The following is a 16,733-nucleotide window of genomic DNA, read 5'->3' on the forward strand; positions in this document are numbered from 1 at the left end:
CGGTTCAAATGTTAAGGCGACAAGTCTTTATGTGTCTGCTACTGTCTGAATCTATTTAATTGTTATAATTTCGAAAAAAAAAAAAAAAAATTAATTACCTCTAGATACTCAATTTTGTCTATTTTCACAAAAAAAAATCAGATCAAATTACACCAACGACTGTTTCATAACACCTACGTATTCAAAAATGGCTGAAATGGTGAGTATTAACTGTTGTTAGGTACTAAACCTAGATGCGACTCCCTTTTATGTACGAGTGCTTCCATCTTCACGTTTAGCCTGGAAACTTTTCAGACAAACCTCCTAGACGACTTTCATAATATGGTGCAACCCCCCCCTCCATAATATATTACATATTATTTGTACCTCTAGCTTGTTAGTTGTGATGGAACGATGAGTCGGAATCAGGTGCTTTTTCTGAAATCGGCCTTGGGAAAATAAGGGGTAATCTCCACCTATTACGATTCTTTTTGTATTATCATTAATTAATGTTATTTAACTATGTATGACTTTTCTAAGTTATCAAAAAAAAAAAAAAATATTTTTGTCAAGATACAAGAAACGCCCAAGTGATATATAACTTAAGTCGTATAGTTTGTTAATATATCATAATAAAATAATGTATGATCAAAATATGCTCGAGAACAAAGAAGAAACCAAACGAATTCCAACAAAAGTGTTCTAAACACATGCTGTGATCGGTGCAGCAATTTATATTTTAGTGCAATAAGTTTTATCAATGCAATTCATGTTGTCTCATATGTAGGATTGCAGCAAACGTTTTTAAAGGTCTATGATCGTTGTCCGTTCTGGTTGACTCGCCAGTAGTGGTGAAACATTGATCAACCTACGAGTACGCAAAGACCTATTCAAAAATATACTTTTTTGAATTTTGATATGTTTCTCGCATGTTTTCCAATGCTCTTTCACTGGTTCATTTTTGCAAATATTGCAAACATTATAGAATCACCGTAACTCATGGACAAAGCTCTTGGAAGAAGTTATTCTGTTGAATTCAATGTATGTAAAATTTATAAAATGATCCGGATATTGAAAATACTATGTGAAGGTTTATAATGACCAAATTCCATAGTTTTGATTGAAAATTGACGTTTGGAGAAAATAATTATTAAGAAAATGACAGATATTGCAGTTAAAATAAATTTTGATGTATCAAATTTATAAGAAAACAAATTGCCATTCAAATTTCTACAAACTTTATTTAACTTCCAAATCCAATATTTCATTGGAAATCCATTTTTTGCACGTAAAAAAACAAAACAAAAAAACATTGATTTCTGTTTTTGCACATAGTTTTTTTTTTTTTTTGAGTACATTAATAAAACGTTTTTCCTCTTATAGTTGTTTTTTGAGACACCCGTCACTTTTTATTTATAACTCAACCACTTATTTAGTCTCATTTTGTATCACTTCCACCCAGTCTTAGCCTGACTAAGTTCAAAAGAGGCACCCATGCAAAGTTTCCGCTTTCTATGCCCAATAGTGTGGATTGGCTAAGTAAGCATTTCTATGACTTCATTGGGAAGGAAATATGCCCCTTCAGCCATTCGTATCTTAATCCGATGGATTATTTTATCTGGGATACATTGAACCTAAAACAAATCACTCATCTCATACCATCAACGACTCTCTGATTGTCTCAATGATTACAATGAACCACATGCCAAGCAGCTACATAGTCAAATTGAGCTCTTTTTAAACATTCATGTGTACAATTTAAACTTATTATCAAGTAAATGCACAGAAAAAATGTGGCCTCAATGACAATTTAAAGATTTAAAAAAAATGTGCCAATTTGATCTTAACCCCTTGTAGCTTCTAGTTATCATTCATTTTGTTTTTTGTTTCTATATTCTCCAATTCTAGCTAAGAATGAAGACATCAAATATATAACTTGGACCGATCTAACACTTAAGACAAGTGTAATTTAAATAAAACAATGGAAAAAGAAATATCATGTAACGAATATATTTAGGGAAAAAAATTAAATGAAATATCATGTTGAAATATTAAATGAATGGAAAAAATTAAGATTCCAACATAGCAGGAGCAAGTATATCAAAAAAATAATCTGTACAACAAAATTTACAAAATATCATCGTAGAATGTAGTAATTATTTTACAAGAGTGTTGTCAGATGTACATAATATCCACGATTATATCAGAAAACCAAATAATTAATTATATATTAATTATAATATACTATATTTACTGTAAGAGACAAAAATTGTGTTATTGATAGATGCTACAGGCTTAAGTAGGTCTTGTTGGTAGAAGGTACGTATATAATAATAAGAGGAAATAAAATATTGCACAAAATAACCTACGCATTAAATATAAGTTGGGAATAGTGACGAAGTGGCAGGGGAAGGCTGTGAGCCCGTGGTCCCCATATTTACAAGAACATAATCAGAGTTTTTTAAACCAAGATTCTAAATGTATTTTGTAAAGAGAAACCTAAATTTACTTATTTGCAAAAGAATATAATATTAAGGTTTCTTTTGTAAAAAATAAAAAAAATATTCGAAAAAAAACCAGAGGTGGTAAAATATTATATATTATGTAAAGATGCTAAAATTTAGGGACTCGTTAATCAAAAGATGATGTTAAATTACTTCTGAAAAAAACAAAAACATAGTAAAATTATTTTCTAAATAAGGCAAAATTTGATTTTTTCTTATAAAAAAAAAAAAAAATTGCTTAGAGGCGGTAAAATAAATTCTGAAGAGATGTTATAGTTTAAGGGACAACAATCCAAAGAAGATCAGATATTTTTTTTTTTTTAAAGTTTCGAACAAAAAAGGAGAAAATATTCTTGTTTAGATGAGGTAAAATATATATTGTAGAGATACAATGAATTAGAGTCTGGCTGATAAAGAGATTATATGAAATTGGCAGGAAGGGAAGTTGATCCCTAGCCCCATATTTACAAGGACATAATTGCTTTTTTTTTAAAAAAGATTTTAAATTTATTTAAAAAAACTTAATTATAAACTTATTTTGTAAATAAGTAAAATTCGATGGTATTTGTAGTTAAAAAATGTATTCCTGCTGAGAGGTGTTAAATCTCTATTGTAAAGGAAAAGATTTAAAAAAAAAATTCCTCTCTTCTTTTAAACAATAAAAAGAGTTCACCAACTTTAGACTGTAGGGCTTCAAAATGAATAATTGTACCACTCCATCACTGATCGTAAAACGTGTTTTACCATATAACGGAAAGAGAATTATGAGCCAAAGATAAATCAAAGTAGACCAGCACATCTTTACTACACAGAAAGAGTGGGATTTTATTAGGCATGCAATGGTCAAAAAAATACATATGAGTTATGAATGAATTAAGAAAAAAATATTTAAACAATTTGATTCATGGTAATAGTGACTCATCTTTAATAGTAATTGGTATACGTATAGTACATGGGTTGATGGCTTTAACCATCACAAGAAAACCATATTTATTGATTACAGTACATTTCTGACAAAAATTCAATAATTGTTGATGGGTTTTTGTGTATTCGTTAATAAAAGAGTTTGCAGCTGTAAGTGAATTTTTTCAAAGATAAACATAAATGTATATTAAGAAAAAGAAATAAAGGAGTATTGAAATATCATTTCTTTAAATTTGAAGGATGTAGGTAATAAAATTTTGGGCAGTACTTGAGTGTATTTTATATGTAATGTCGTTGCAAGGGGATGATTAATTCATTATACAAACATATGTAATTATAACCCCTTTTGAGACATCTTTTAATCTTCTTCTTTGTCCTTTTCTTCTAACTTTGGTAAGGAAGGGTCGGTTGTTCCTCTATAATAGAAAAAAATATATATATTCAAGCAATTCATCCTCAAGAATAACCAGAGTTAATAAGTAAGATACACTAATTAATCTCTACGTGACATTTTACTGTTGTCGTCTATCAGAATAATAAAAACTAAGAAAGAAATTTAAATAATTGAAATCAAAATAATAAGAACTGTAAATATCAGACATAGTAATACATAGATCAGACTTCTTCCAAAATTATGGGAGTATGAGCCGTCTGCCCCAGTCGTCATCATTCATTATAAATATATTTTTAGTGAGAAATTAAGCTTGCTGTGTAATAATGGCAAGAAATTTGCCTTTTGAAATAAACAATGGTACATTATATGTATTTTCTAGTACTGGCTATAAGTCTGAGACCATAATGATTTTTATTGATCAAAAATAAATTTGTTCCTTTAAAAAAGTTTAAGAAATATTTAGTCTAGATGGGTACAAAGGAAAAAATCGGTCTAGATCACGTCTTTCTCTTTATTGAATTACCCAACCTTTCCTTTTAAAAAACAGAAAAAAGGCCCTAAATCATCCGGCAATTAGTCAAATAAGTCAATCATACCAACTGTTGTTTACTTCTGAAGTACTTCCAGACTATCATTGTTGCATTATTTCTCTACGATTTTTTAAAATGAATCACATATAAATATATTTCATAATATAATTAAATCCTATATACCTAGTATTTTCTTAGATAACGTAGCATAATATTGTTCTTTAATATTTAAAAAAAAAAGTGTAACTTTATGTCTGTATCTCTTTATGATAGGTAAAATTTCTTCATTTAAATAATAAAATGACCAATATATATATTATAAATATATACGTCGAGGGATCAACAAGAAATTGTATTCCTGTTCTTTTGGAAACGGAGAATAAGTATATAATAACTTATTACTTCGTTTATCTGTACAAAATAATAAATTATGAAATAGCCATGACGTATCAAGTCAAAGGAGGGAATAGAAAGCTAATAACAAAATACAATGGGTATTTTTGTGTTACCGAGGTAACGCCGTGAGATCATTCCAAACTAACACTTTGATCTATTACGAACCTAAAAAAAATGGCTTTATTTTAAACTTGGTCTAGACCGTTTTTATATTAAACAAGTTATGACGTCATATGTTTTCAAATTGTGAACACACTGTAATGACGTCATACAAAGTTTAAACAGAGATAGTGGGGAATCAATGATGGCTCATATAGAAAAAAAAGAGAAATTCGGTGTATAGACCGGAAAAAAGTCGGTCTATAGAGTGAGACCGAATATATCCGTCCACGGTTCCGACCGAAAAACCTATTTATAAAAATCACTCCAAAACGAAAAAAAGTCGTTGCTGGACCGAGTCTCAGCACTAGTATTTTCCTCTCAGCTGTTTTCATGACCCTTGTATGATTTAAAGAAGCTGAATTGATGTATTATATTCTCAAAAAGAATAATGTATAGGATTTTATTTTTAAATGTATTGAAATATATCAAGGACCTTCGTCTAGAACTCGTGCCATTTCATACTCAGTAATTGATTGTAATTGATTATTGATCCATAAAATTGTCTAATGAATGTATCTTATCTCTTAATACTTATTGATATTTGGTAACAAAAAAAATACTAAAGGCACTATACGTTATTTTATACTTTGACAGCAATATCGCGAATGGATAAAAAAGCTCAACGTAATATACAACGCAATGCTATAAGCCAAAGTGGCAAAACAAAGACGACCTGACCAGCCTTTCTCCAAATATAATTAATTGAATATTACTCTATAACCAGTTATTCAACAAACATGAATTGCCCCTTTAAACTGAATTAGCAAGGGGAATTCTGCAAAAAGAAAATAAGGCTGCACATGTAATAAAGGGGGAATGTAAAAGTGACGTGAACTGTGGATGATCATGAATCTAATCAAGCTATCAGGCGAGTTTCGCCACTTTCTTGATACTTTTGATACTGCTGATAAAAGGGAGTGAATAGACTCGGTGAGAACCCGAGTTTTTTCCATTTCGTCTAAAGGGATTTTTTCTTGACAAATATTTCGAATATTTTTGAAATTGAAATCATTCCTTTCTTCTCTAAAAATACCTTTATTTTAGTTGGAGCAAATTATACTACGGAATCGGTTAGGACCAAAGTTGGACCGAATTAGTTTGCCTTAAAAAAGATTTACGTTCTTAGACCGTAAAATTTTTTTCCAAACCCAAATCTACTACTATTGAAAATTAAGAAAATTGGATTAAAAGGATTTATAATTCAACAAGTTAAGTTTAACTATCATATCCTGACATTTTCATTACCAAAAATTTTCTACTTCACCTCGTACATATCAAAGTATAATCCTGTTAGTTAATATTTATTATTTTCTTGCCATTATAACAGTGCAGCTGTCATTTCTCACTTATTTTGTGTGGCTTGGTCTCGTCTTCTTATGCATATTGTTTTGTCTCCAATGAATATATTATTTTCAATCTAAAGTTGTTGAGGGTTTTTTAAAAAAAAGGTGACGTATCATTTTGCTAAAAATAAATAACTACACAAACTATTTTACAAAAATCAATTTTTTCATCCTTATTTTGACTAATTCATAAATTTAACTCAACTGATGTTCCTATATATGCATGTAAAAAATTATTTATAAATTAATTAAGATTATTTGTCTAGATGCTATTTAGTTTAGGTCTAATGTTTATTCTAAGGTTAAGAAAAAAGGAAAACCATATGAATTTCTTCAATCAATGAAAGACGCTACTAATAATTTACCAGCTTCTCTCAATCCAAAACCCTTTTAAACGATCCTTAAATGTTCTGCATAGGGAAATGGATTAAATATTTATATATATAAATTATTTGCATCAAACAATAATGGATTAATAAACTAACAAATATACATCATATTCATATTAAAAAGTCCTATTTTGGGTTTAATATTTTTTCTTCCTACATCAAAAACCTTTTCTACTTTGCAGTTTCCAGTTTTATCAAACCTAACAGAGCAAAATATTTCCTTAGTTGAATTTAAAGTCGTTCAAAAAATGAGGAACACTATATTAATAAAGCAAAGTTTATCGGTATGTTAGAATGTAAAAAAGTCATTTTTGATAAAAAAAAATAAAAGGTTGTCATATTTAAGATATACTGGAGGCTTTTTGCATACAACATCGAGTGTGTATACAGGGAGCACTATTATAGTGCTCCCTGATGTATATCATATTCATATTTTTGATTTTGATCAGTCGGAGAAATAACAATGTAGTCACAGTCATGAATTTTTGTAGGCATTTTGCATGGAGCATATTTTTTACTGGTTCAGCCAGGCAGTGCTCTAGAGACTAAATAACTACCTAGCTCATCAGTCATAACGTCATTTTTTTCTTCTTCTCAAGCTATTACAATTATTATTTCATGCTTGAGGAGATAATATTTTAGTATTAAGTAAGTATGTGTGAGCGTGCTCATAAAAAACGATGAGGAACACTGAGGATTTCTGGGGGTGTTGTCTTCGATATTGCTAAAGTAAAATGTATCTTTTAGTAGACGTCTAATTACTCCGGACAATGCAAGTACTAGGGCTACTATTTGATGTAACAAGGAAATCTGTAAATCATTGAACAGATGTTAGATCCCTCAAATTATTAAAAAAAGTGTGCACTATTTTTAATAATAAATGAAATATGTTCTTAAAAACTATGAAAAGTACAACTCTTTACTCATAGGATATTATTAGGGACGATACAAGCTCCCTAAAAAGGACCAAATTCGACCCAATATCAATTAAAGAATATAATAAAATTTCTTGTATTACGTCAAAAATAGCTTGAGAGTTTTGAACTTTGCCAAGGGCAGTTTTTAGATTGTCCCCACCAGAAAGGTCTATGTGAAGAAAAAAAAATATTTACCAATCAACAGAACAGTCTAACTTGTGTGATTAGCAATAATAAATATATTAAACATTTCTACAATTATTGAAGTAGTACCACTTACGTAGAATTAAGGTATATATCATAAGCTCCGGGGGCCGAGTTGGATCTCCCTTCCGACTGAAACCTTGCCCTGAGTGAGTTAAAAGGGTTTGAAAAAGAATGATTTTTTAGCATGGATTTAACAAGTATTAGAGTATCTAATTTCGGAACGGTATGAATAGAGTTCTTCACTTCACTATCAGTCACTTCCACAAGGACACAATTTTCCTCTTCTGTAAGAAGAGGATAAATCCCATAGCCAGTCACCCAATCATGTTGCTACAAAGTGAAAAAATATATAGGACGATAGGTACTCTAAAATACTACTATAAAAATTAATCAAAGACTTACTTTTAACTCCTGCAACGTTATTCTCTCGTTGGGATCCTTAACCAGCATGCGTTTTATAATATCTTTGAGTTCTTCAGATATCGATATATCCGAATCTTCGTCAAACACCAAGGGTTGAGTTCGAATCTTATTGTACAGAGCTAAAATATTTTCATCATGGAAAGGAACTTTTCCATAGACGATAGAGTATAATGTAACACCCATAGACCAAATATCTGCCGCCTAAATGAAGATACATATAATTCAAATCCAGTCTATGAAAATGAAGAAAAATCTCGTTACTTTTCCGGAAAAAGGTTCATCGCCGGGTTTATGGGATAAAGACTCTGGTGGTGTAAAAGCAGGAGTGCCTGCTGTATTAGTTAGAAAGGCATCATGTCCATCAAATTCGTTGCACACGCCCAAATCCGCTATCTTTATTGAACCGTTATCAGCACGTAATAGGTTACTGGGCTTAATATCACGATGTATAATTTTTTGGTAATGTACTGAATACAAAAAGAAAAATGAATTTTCGTGTTGCTCAACTCGTGAATGAATTAGAATACTTACAATACTCTAATCCCAGAGTAATATCTCTAAAGGCTAACCAAGCCTGTTCTTCCGTTAATGGAGAATCTGTTGGCACTTCAAGAATTTCACCCCTTTCCAATAGCTCAAATACTGGAAAAATAGTTTTCATTATTTTAAAAAATGAGTAAAACTATACTAATTAAAGTTTTGACTAATGAAATACACTAATGACGAAGGAGTTCCCTTACCCATATACATATTTTCATCTTCCGGATCATCCAAAACTTCTACTAATTTTGTAACATTAGGATGATCTAATTTTTTCATGGTTGCTATTTCACGGTATACTTTTTGTATAGGACTCTCGCTTTGCTTTCGAATGGCACCGCTTGCTGTTTTTCTTTTTTGGTACTCCTCTACCTATTTTTGATTAATAAAATTGATAATTAAATACTAGTGTTGCTTAGTATACTGTTGCTATAGTGATACCGAGATACTGATGCATTTAAAGCGATACTACACTAAATTAGCATTAGAACCGCTACTTGATACGTCATTATGTCATATGACCTTTGACCTGCCAATGACGTAATCCCCTCTACAATCATATTGTAACTTTACCCACACCAAAGTGCACAGAACTAAGACCCAAATTCTGTTGGAAGTTAGCCACAAATTCTTCTCAATTGTGAAATTATTAGTCGATAATTATTGAAAATTGTTGATAACAACTGAACAAGAGCTCATTTAAATTAAGCCATTGAACGTTCATAACTATGACTTGTCGAATAAACGGTTTGAAAAACGGATAAATTGCCGAAAACAACGGCTCTAATAGCGGTTTAAGCCAACTGTTCGAGAATTCTAATAATGTGACAGCTCAATTAATTGTTAATTAATATAGACTTAATTACATGAATGGAAATCATAATTACAGCAAATATTATCATAAAAGATATTTTTTTGGCAAGCTATCAATTTGGTAAAGTGGTCATTCGACAATGGTTCGTTTGTCAAATTGTCGTCCGCAATGTGTCGTAGAACCGTTCAGAGCATAGATAAAAGGAAAAGAAGGAGAAAAATCGACAGCTTTATAACAGAATAAAGTGGTATTTGGATGTTAGTCAGGTAACGCCGTGTAAAAAGAGTAAGGTGCTAGTTGAGAACTTTATTCCCAACTAACACCTCACCCTATCCCAAACAAAAAACTGCAAACACCCCTGTAAGCGAACCTATGTGAATGGTCTTAAAATACATTTTTGATTTATATATTTATCATTGCAAAATTATCAAAATCCTCATATCAATTTTGATACCTGGACCAGTACGGAAATATTTGCATTATGACAACCGGGGGCGTTTCTTGCAACTTCCCTTGGGATGGAGGAGAGGAGATTATCCCCAAAAATTATCAGTTCTTTAATATAATTAAATTGTTGAGCGGGCTTAAGCACCAGTTCATGATTATAAAAGTATATTATTACCAAATAGTCCCGCTTTCCTGCGCAATTTCTTTTTAGATACAATCTTCAAGGCCTAAGTAAATAATGTGTTTTTGAGTTAATTCCCCAATATTAGGTACTATGCTTCGCAACTTACATAATGATTATCGTCTTCCTTATTATGCACCAACTTAACGATTCCATAAGACCCCTAATAAGCAGAAAATATACATATTATATACATATACTTAAAAATATGAATGTAAATTTATTCTATAATCATATTATTTCCATTAGCTAGAACACACAAACCCCCATTATCTCAAATTACAAAGATGAACCTTTTTAAGTCTATTTTCAATGCAGAGTTAGAAGGAATGACGCTACATCATATAGTCTATAAATATATAATCTATATATAAAAGGATATTTACGCATTAGTAATTTTGATAACTCAAAAACAGTTAAACAGTAAAATATTTGTATTTATGTTACAAATATTCTTGAACATTTAACTATTGAATTACTTGTCAAGCCCAAAAAATAAAGTGTGACCAAATTAGAGGAGTTTTTATTACCTATGAAACTGATGAGAATATTTTATGAGTTAAAAGTATATACGAGTATGTTTACTGATATATAAATAATAAGCAAAACATTATAAAAATAGTTTTATAAAGACGTTCTAGAAAATATAATGCATAAAATGTTAATTCGTTGACAGAACTGCAACATACTTATATCTAGAGATGCCATTTTTGTAAGAAAAAAAAACAGTGCAAGGAGAAGGCGGGAGCGAGGTAGACATAAAGTACTAGCGAGTATTCCATTAAAATATGTACTCTTTATATTTGAAACTTCAACAAGAAGGCCTAGCACCCACTCTGAATGTAGTTCTCTATCATTGCATCCCAGTGCTGACTGACAGTGGATTTGAGGTCCTCGGCGTTTGGATGACGGACACTGCAGGCCTTACCCTAGACATGAATTCAAAAGGTGAAGTTGAGGGGTTTGGCATTAGGGCTAAAGGGGGTGAGGGAGTGTCAAAAGGAATTCAAAAGAACTTAAAAGAGTTTTGTAACGAAGGAAATGGGTTTCTTTCAATGATGGTAGAAAAGTGGCCTCTCAACATTTACAAGGCTCTTTCCACCAACTTTTTTGTTAGCTCTTTGGATAGTCTGATGTGAAACTCTGAGATCTCTATGGACCTTCATGGAATTCAGGGGATTGGCCTGTGTTGTGTGATTTTTTCTCATCCGGGTCCAGGATAGCCTTTTTATATAATGCTTATGCCATTACATTACATCAGCTACTTTCATCTTTAACATGGGAGGAATGAGAAAAGTATATAAACAAGGACATTTCCCAAAATTACTCCGATGCCGATCCCCAATTCTACTCTGAGTCCAACAAGGACTTACAATTATAACTCCACAACAAGTTTTTATGACTACACATGAATATTCAATCAGGTTTTGAATATAATTGAATCTATTTAGAAAAGGAAGTTTACATACTCAGTAATTAAATAATAATGGCAACGGCTGAGGAAAAGAAAACTCATTCTTCATATGACCAATTCCAAAAAAGAAAAAAAAATGGGACAGATAAAAAATTCAGTGAATTTACATCACTGGTGATTACGTCGCTGACCATCTATAATCGTAGGTCAGGAGGGATATTTAAATATAAATCATTGACACAAAATTTTTTGCTATAATTAAATCAAATATAAACTATGTTTATATTCATTTTCTAGTTGGGCGGATAAAAACATCATTTTGGGAGACACAACCATATAATGCCTCCATAGTTACGGCAATGTTCGACTATCTGAAAAAATGGAACATTTTTGTTTAAGCTAGTTCACATTAATTTGACAATCAATCTATGACTATGACCAATATAAATCTTAACACCTTTTATAAATATTTATACTACACAATATACTTAGTTAATCGTTTACAGGGCCAATCCATGGAATTCTGGATACATGGAAGTCTATGGACGTCATTTTGTTTTCCTTCTTTTCCCAAATTGAGTCATGGACCCTTTCTCTTATAATATAAACTTTCTACACTTACATTTGTTATTGCATAATTTGTATTTAAATACTATAACGATAATCTTTGTAAGAAATAAGTTTTCTATTCAAAATTTTAAAAATACTTTTTTTTTATCAAAAATAAGTGTCAAGATTAAAATTTGTAAATACAAAAAAAATTATAACAGACGAATATTGGCTCAAATTTGTATTTGACATTTAAAAAAAAAATGTTAAACACCACAATGAACCAGATCACACCTCAGCAGTTGTGGTTGCAAAATTAAGGGAAAAGGGGTTCAACTCGAGATCCCCACAGCACTAGCAATCTCATGCACATTCACTCTTCTCTCATCCATCACCGCCTCATGGATTTATCAATCCCTTCTGGAGTAGTAATCTCAAAGGATGTCCAGAACGTTCAGCGTCATTTGTGTCAATATGGCCAGTCCGAAAATTTTGAAACAACTTATGTATAAACTGTTTTAATCGAAGGTGCAGAGTTTTCATGATATTTAAAAAGCTTTTTTTTTTAGTCTCCTCAGGCCTTTTGTCTTTCTTAGAGCAATGCTTAATCATCACACGAAATTCTTTTTCGTCCATTTTTTGAAAATAACTAATTTTCCTCTAATCAAACGAATGTCGAACAGAGAGAAATATACCGATCTGGGTAAAAGTTGGTGCATGTTATTCCAAGAGAAGCTACAAACTAAACATAACCACGATATGCGTCAGTAGTGCCATCTCTCGGACTTTGCACCGAATTTTCAAACCACCCTTGTATATAATAAAAGACAAATGACTCATTTGGGGAAAGTAAAGATGACGTTTTTATTCCAGGTATCTAGAGTTCAATGGCCGATGTTAGATTTTTTGCTTGTATGATTTTTCATAATTTTTCAAATTTTTATATCTCATTTTTTTCGAGTCTAATATGAGGTGACATTGGGGAAAAAAATGATTTGGCAAAAAGTATTTTTTTATATATAATTTGATTCATTTTCAAATGAATGACGGGTTTTTTTTTATTAAGTAAGGATTTTTGGTTGTTTTTTTGATGACCTTTATGAATCTTCTGGATTGTGTTGTTATTTAGTTTGATAACATTTTTTTAGTATAAAAAATATATTTTAATATAAAAAGGAGAAAATATCAATTTATATAAACATATAAAATATACAAAGAGCCCAGTATTTATCAACATATTTGTTTCCATTTTAGGCTTTATATTAAAATTTGTGAGATAAGTCCAGATATCCAATAATATCATATATATTTTAGAACCTTTACTTTAATTTATGAAACTTATTTTTGGCCCGATATTGCCCCTTTGAAATAAAATTTGTCAATTGTTCATGCCTTTAATTCTGACACTTAATTTTGGATACTTTAAGTGCAATTTATATTTTTATCGATGGATAAAAATCTTTATTATCTAATAGTCATAATGTATCAACTAATTCTGAAATTCCCTCAATATCGTTTTCAAAAAAGACATTAATTATATGGATTAACAAACAGATCCTCTAAAAAAATTCCAAAATATAACTCCATCAATCCTTTGCGCTAATTTTCATTATTAGTTTATTAATTATAAAATACTCAACCAGTTGTTGCTCACACGCAGCAAATCGAATTATTAACACAAAACATTTTTTTTTAAAACTAAACGAGCCATGTCCTGAAATTGTATTCATACATAAAACATAGTATTTATTCATTCAAGCAAATTATGAAAGTAACAATTCCCTCGGCTATAGTCAAAAAACTTTTTATTAAATGTGGGGAACCTGGATAAATAATTTAACCCATCATTTTAAATGTTTTCGATCGTAGTAAATATCATAAAAATCTAAGGGTTTACCGTGAGCAGGACTTAAGGTGAAGGTTAAAATGCAGGGTACATTATTAAATTGTCGAGATGGGATATATATTAACCTTTTGGTTCAACATTTTTTTTTTTTTTTTGGGGGACTTAAAATAAAGATTCATATTATTGAACTTTTTGTCAATGGTCCTTTTATTACAAATACATATCTGGATAGTGATGTAAATAGAGTATATTTTGTAGCTTTTTTGGAATTGGTAATGTGAAAAATGAATTTTCTTTTCCTCAACCGTTGTCAATATTATTTAACTCCTGAGTAGTGAAATTCTTTTCCTAGTGCATTAAGTTACATTCAAAACCTGATTGAACATTCTTGTGTGCCATAAAAGACGAAAAATAACACTGAGGATTTGTTGTTGAGTTATAATTGTAAGCCCCTGTTGGATTCAGATTAGAATTGAGGATCGACATCGGATGAATCCTTGCCAATGTCATTGTTTATTTCCTTCTCCACTTCCTTCCAATTCACAGCTGATTTTAGCTGATCTAATGAAACGTCATGACAGCTAAACTACTCTCCTCCAAAACATTTTTCAAATCGTCAGGGTTATCATGTTGATTTTTTGACTTCTTTTTTTTTTATTAGGCCCAAAATCTTTTTCATGACAATAGTCAATGCTATATCGTTTTTGGTGTGGGTGAGCGTTAGGATATTCTCACAGGCATTATAATATAGCACCTGTATATTATATAAAATATAAAATTAGGAATAAAATGTTTAAATTGTGTTATAAACTTCAAATAAAATAACAACATTAATACATAAAAAACTTTTTCTATATGAGGAGTCCATCTTTTATTTTTGTCAAAAAATTGGCAAATCGAAATTCCCTAAGAAAATTGCAAAAAAACTTTTATGAACTTATTTTGCAAAAAAGGAATTTATTAGTATTATAAAAAGAAGCAGAAAACTACCAAGTTTTTTTTCTTAATTGCAAAACTAAAAAAAGTTATAGAAAATAATGTCATTGAAAAAAAAAAACCTTGAAAACTGGTTCATTTTTGCAAAATGTTCTGGAAATTAAAAATACTATCATATTTGTTAGAATGAGACATATAATCTTATCTCCAAAATGTATCACTTTGTCGCATTTATATTTAAAAAATGAAAATTGACGTCTGATGAACAAAAAAAAAAGGGAAAAAATATTCAGAAAATGACAGATATTTCGGTTAAAAATCAACTTTTTATGTGTCAAATTTAAATACAAATGAATAAATTTTCCACAAACTTTATTTTATCTAAAAATTCAATGTTCCATCTTTTTAAAACAAAAATGCAATTTTCAAAGATTTCTTATTTTGCCCAATATGTTTTATTCATTTTAAATAAATTTAGAAAACTTTCTTTTTCGTATAGTTTTTTTTTTTTAGACGCCAATCTCTTTTTGATTTATAACTGTATCCCTTATGGATCCTTCTTGAGCGCCCAAAAACAATTTTTGTGTTTTAAGTATAGAATAAGCCCCCTTATATGACTTCCCACCCCGATAATCGACAACCCCGGCTGAATTGGACCTGGTTCAAAAGAGGCACCCTTGGAATGTTTCACCCTCCTATGTCCAACGGTGTACTCAATATACAATTACCTAAATATCAACTCCCAAGACGAATAAATATTTTGATGAAATATTTTTGCTATACAACATATCCTCAGACATATAATGTGTCTTTTATGGTTCTTCAACTTTCAAGTCATGAGTATGATTAAACGTAAAAAACATAGCCTGTATCAAGTAGTACACTTTATAGAAAACATGAACTCTTTCTCCCCTTCCTTTTGTTTGATCAACTAGGGCAATATTTATGAGTATAATTTTTTTGGGTTGATGTTTTATGTTATTAGAATCATCATTGATAAAAAGTTATTTTAATCCCTTAAGACACTCGCTACAAGATTACATTAATTCAACTATATCTCTCAACTAAGAGAAAAATAGAATCAAATCACTTTTGGTTGGTCAATAATATATAATATTCCTTGCTTCAATGGATATGTAACTGAATAAGATTAATTTCATTATTTAACAAATTTATTAATAGTATTAAAAAATATATAATTAGATTGAAATTGTTGAAATACAGAGCATATTTTTCTTGAGGGCCATGTATAAGTAGATAATTGGAAAAAAATTCAGTTATTTTTAGAAGAATTTTATTGTTAGTAATTGATAACAAAAATTGAATAGGGTTCAATAAGATTTCACGCAGTAAAACATGGGCTGAAAAGTCCCGGGCTTCACACATAGATTTTTTAATTCACCTCATTTTCAGTTAGTATTTTTTTTCAAAAGAGAGCTGTAGAAATTTGATGACAATCTGTTATTTAGTTTGTGAGTTATTGTTCTAAGTGTGGTGATACTTTTGTGATTTCTAGAACAATGGATCCAAAAAAATTCGTTTTGAAATTTTACACTACTTATTTATGGAGAAAAATACGTTTTCATCTAAGCAATGGCTTGAATTGTGTTATAGAGACTCCGCTCTATAAAGCGAATAAAAAATATACAATAATAATAATTTATAAGAACAAAAGCAATTTTGAACGAAAAAAGAACTTCTTTTTTTTAATCTCAGGACTTTTCAGCCCATGCACTATGTCGAACGTATTGCTCTTATTTTCTCGAAATGATTATATAAAGATGATATATTAGGTTGAGGATAAACTAACTACGTATTTCCTTGTTTTTCAAACTAAT

General features: G+C 30.2%; 1 protein-coding gene across 1 annotated transcript in view; it reads right to left on the reverse strand.

The window, feature by feature from the left end:
- Positions 1 to 3,283: 3,283 nt before the first annotated feature.
- The window catches only part of LOC121127610 (calcium/calmodulin-dependent protein kinase kinase 1), a 32,146-nt gene continuing 18,696 nt past the window's right edge, over positions 3,284 to 16,733 (reverse strand). Inside the window, exons 4-12 of the mRNA XM_071892650.1 lie at positions 10,260 to 10,313; positions 10,145 to 10,196; positions 10,009 to 10,034; positions 8,909 to 9,071; positions 8,700 to 8,810; positions 8,430 to 8,635; positions 8,148 to 8,369; positions 7,819 to 8,075; positions 3,284 to 3,823 (exon numbers count right to left, since the gene is read on the reverse strand). Coding sequence (XP_071748751.1) covers positions 3,766 to 3,823; positions 7,819 to 8,075; positions 8,148 to 8,369; positions 8,430 to 8,635; positions 8,700 to 8,810; positions 8,909 to 9,071; positions 10,009 to 10,034; positions 10,145 to 10,196; positions 10,260 to 10,313 — 1,149 coding nt within the window. The 3' untranslated portion in view covers positions 3,284 to 3,765. The remainder of the gene's footprint in view (positions 3,824 to 7,818; positions 8,076 to 8,147; positions 8,370 to 8,429; positions 8,636 to 8,699; positions 8,811 to 8,908; positions 9,072 to 10,008; positions 10,035 to 10,144; positions 10,197 to 10,259; positions 10,314 to 16,733) is intronic.

Source organism: Lepeophtheirus salmonis, chromosome 13 (genome assembly GCF_016086655.4).
Source record: "Lepeophtheirus salmonis chromosome 13, UVic_Lsal_1.4, whole genome shotgun sequence".
Classification (NCBI taxonomy): domain Eukaryota; kingdom Metazoa; phylum Arthropoda; class Copepoda; order Siphonostomatoida; family Caligidae; genus Lepeophtheirus; species Lepeophtheirus salmonis.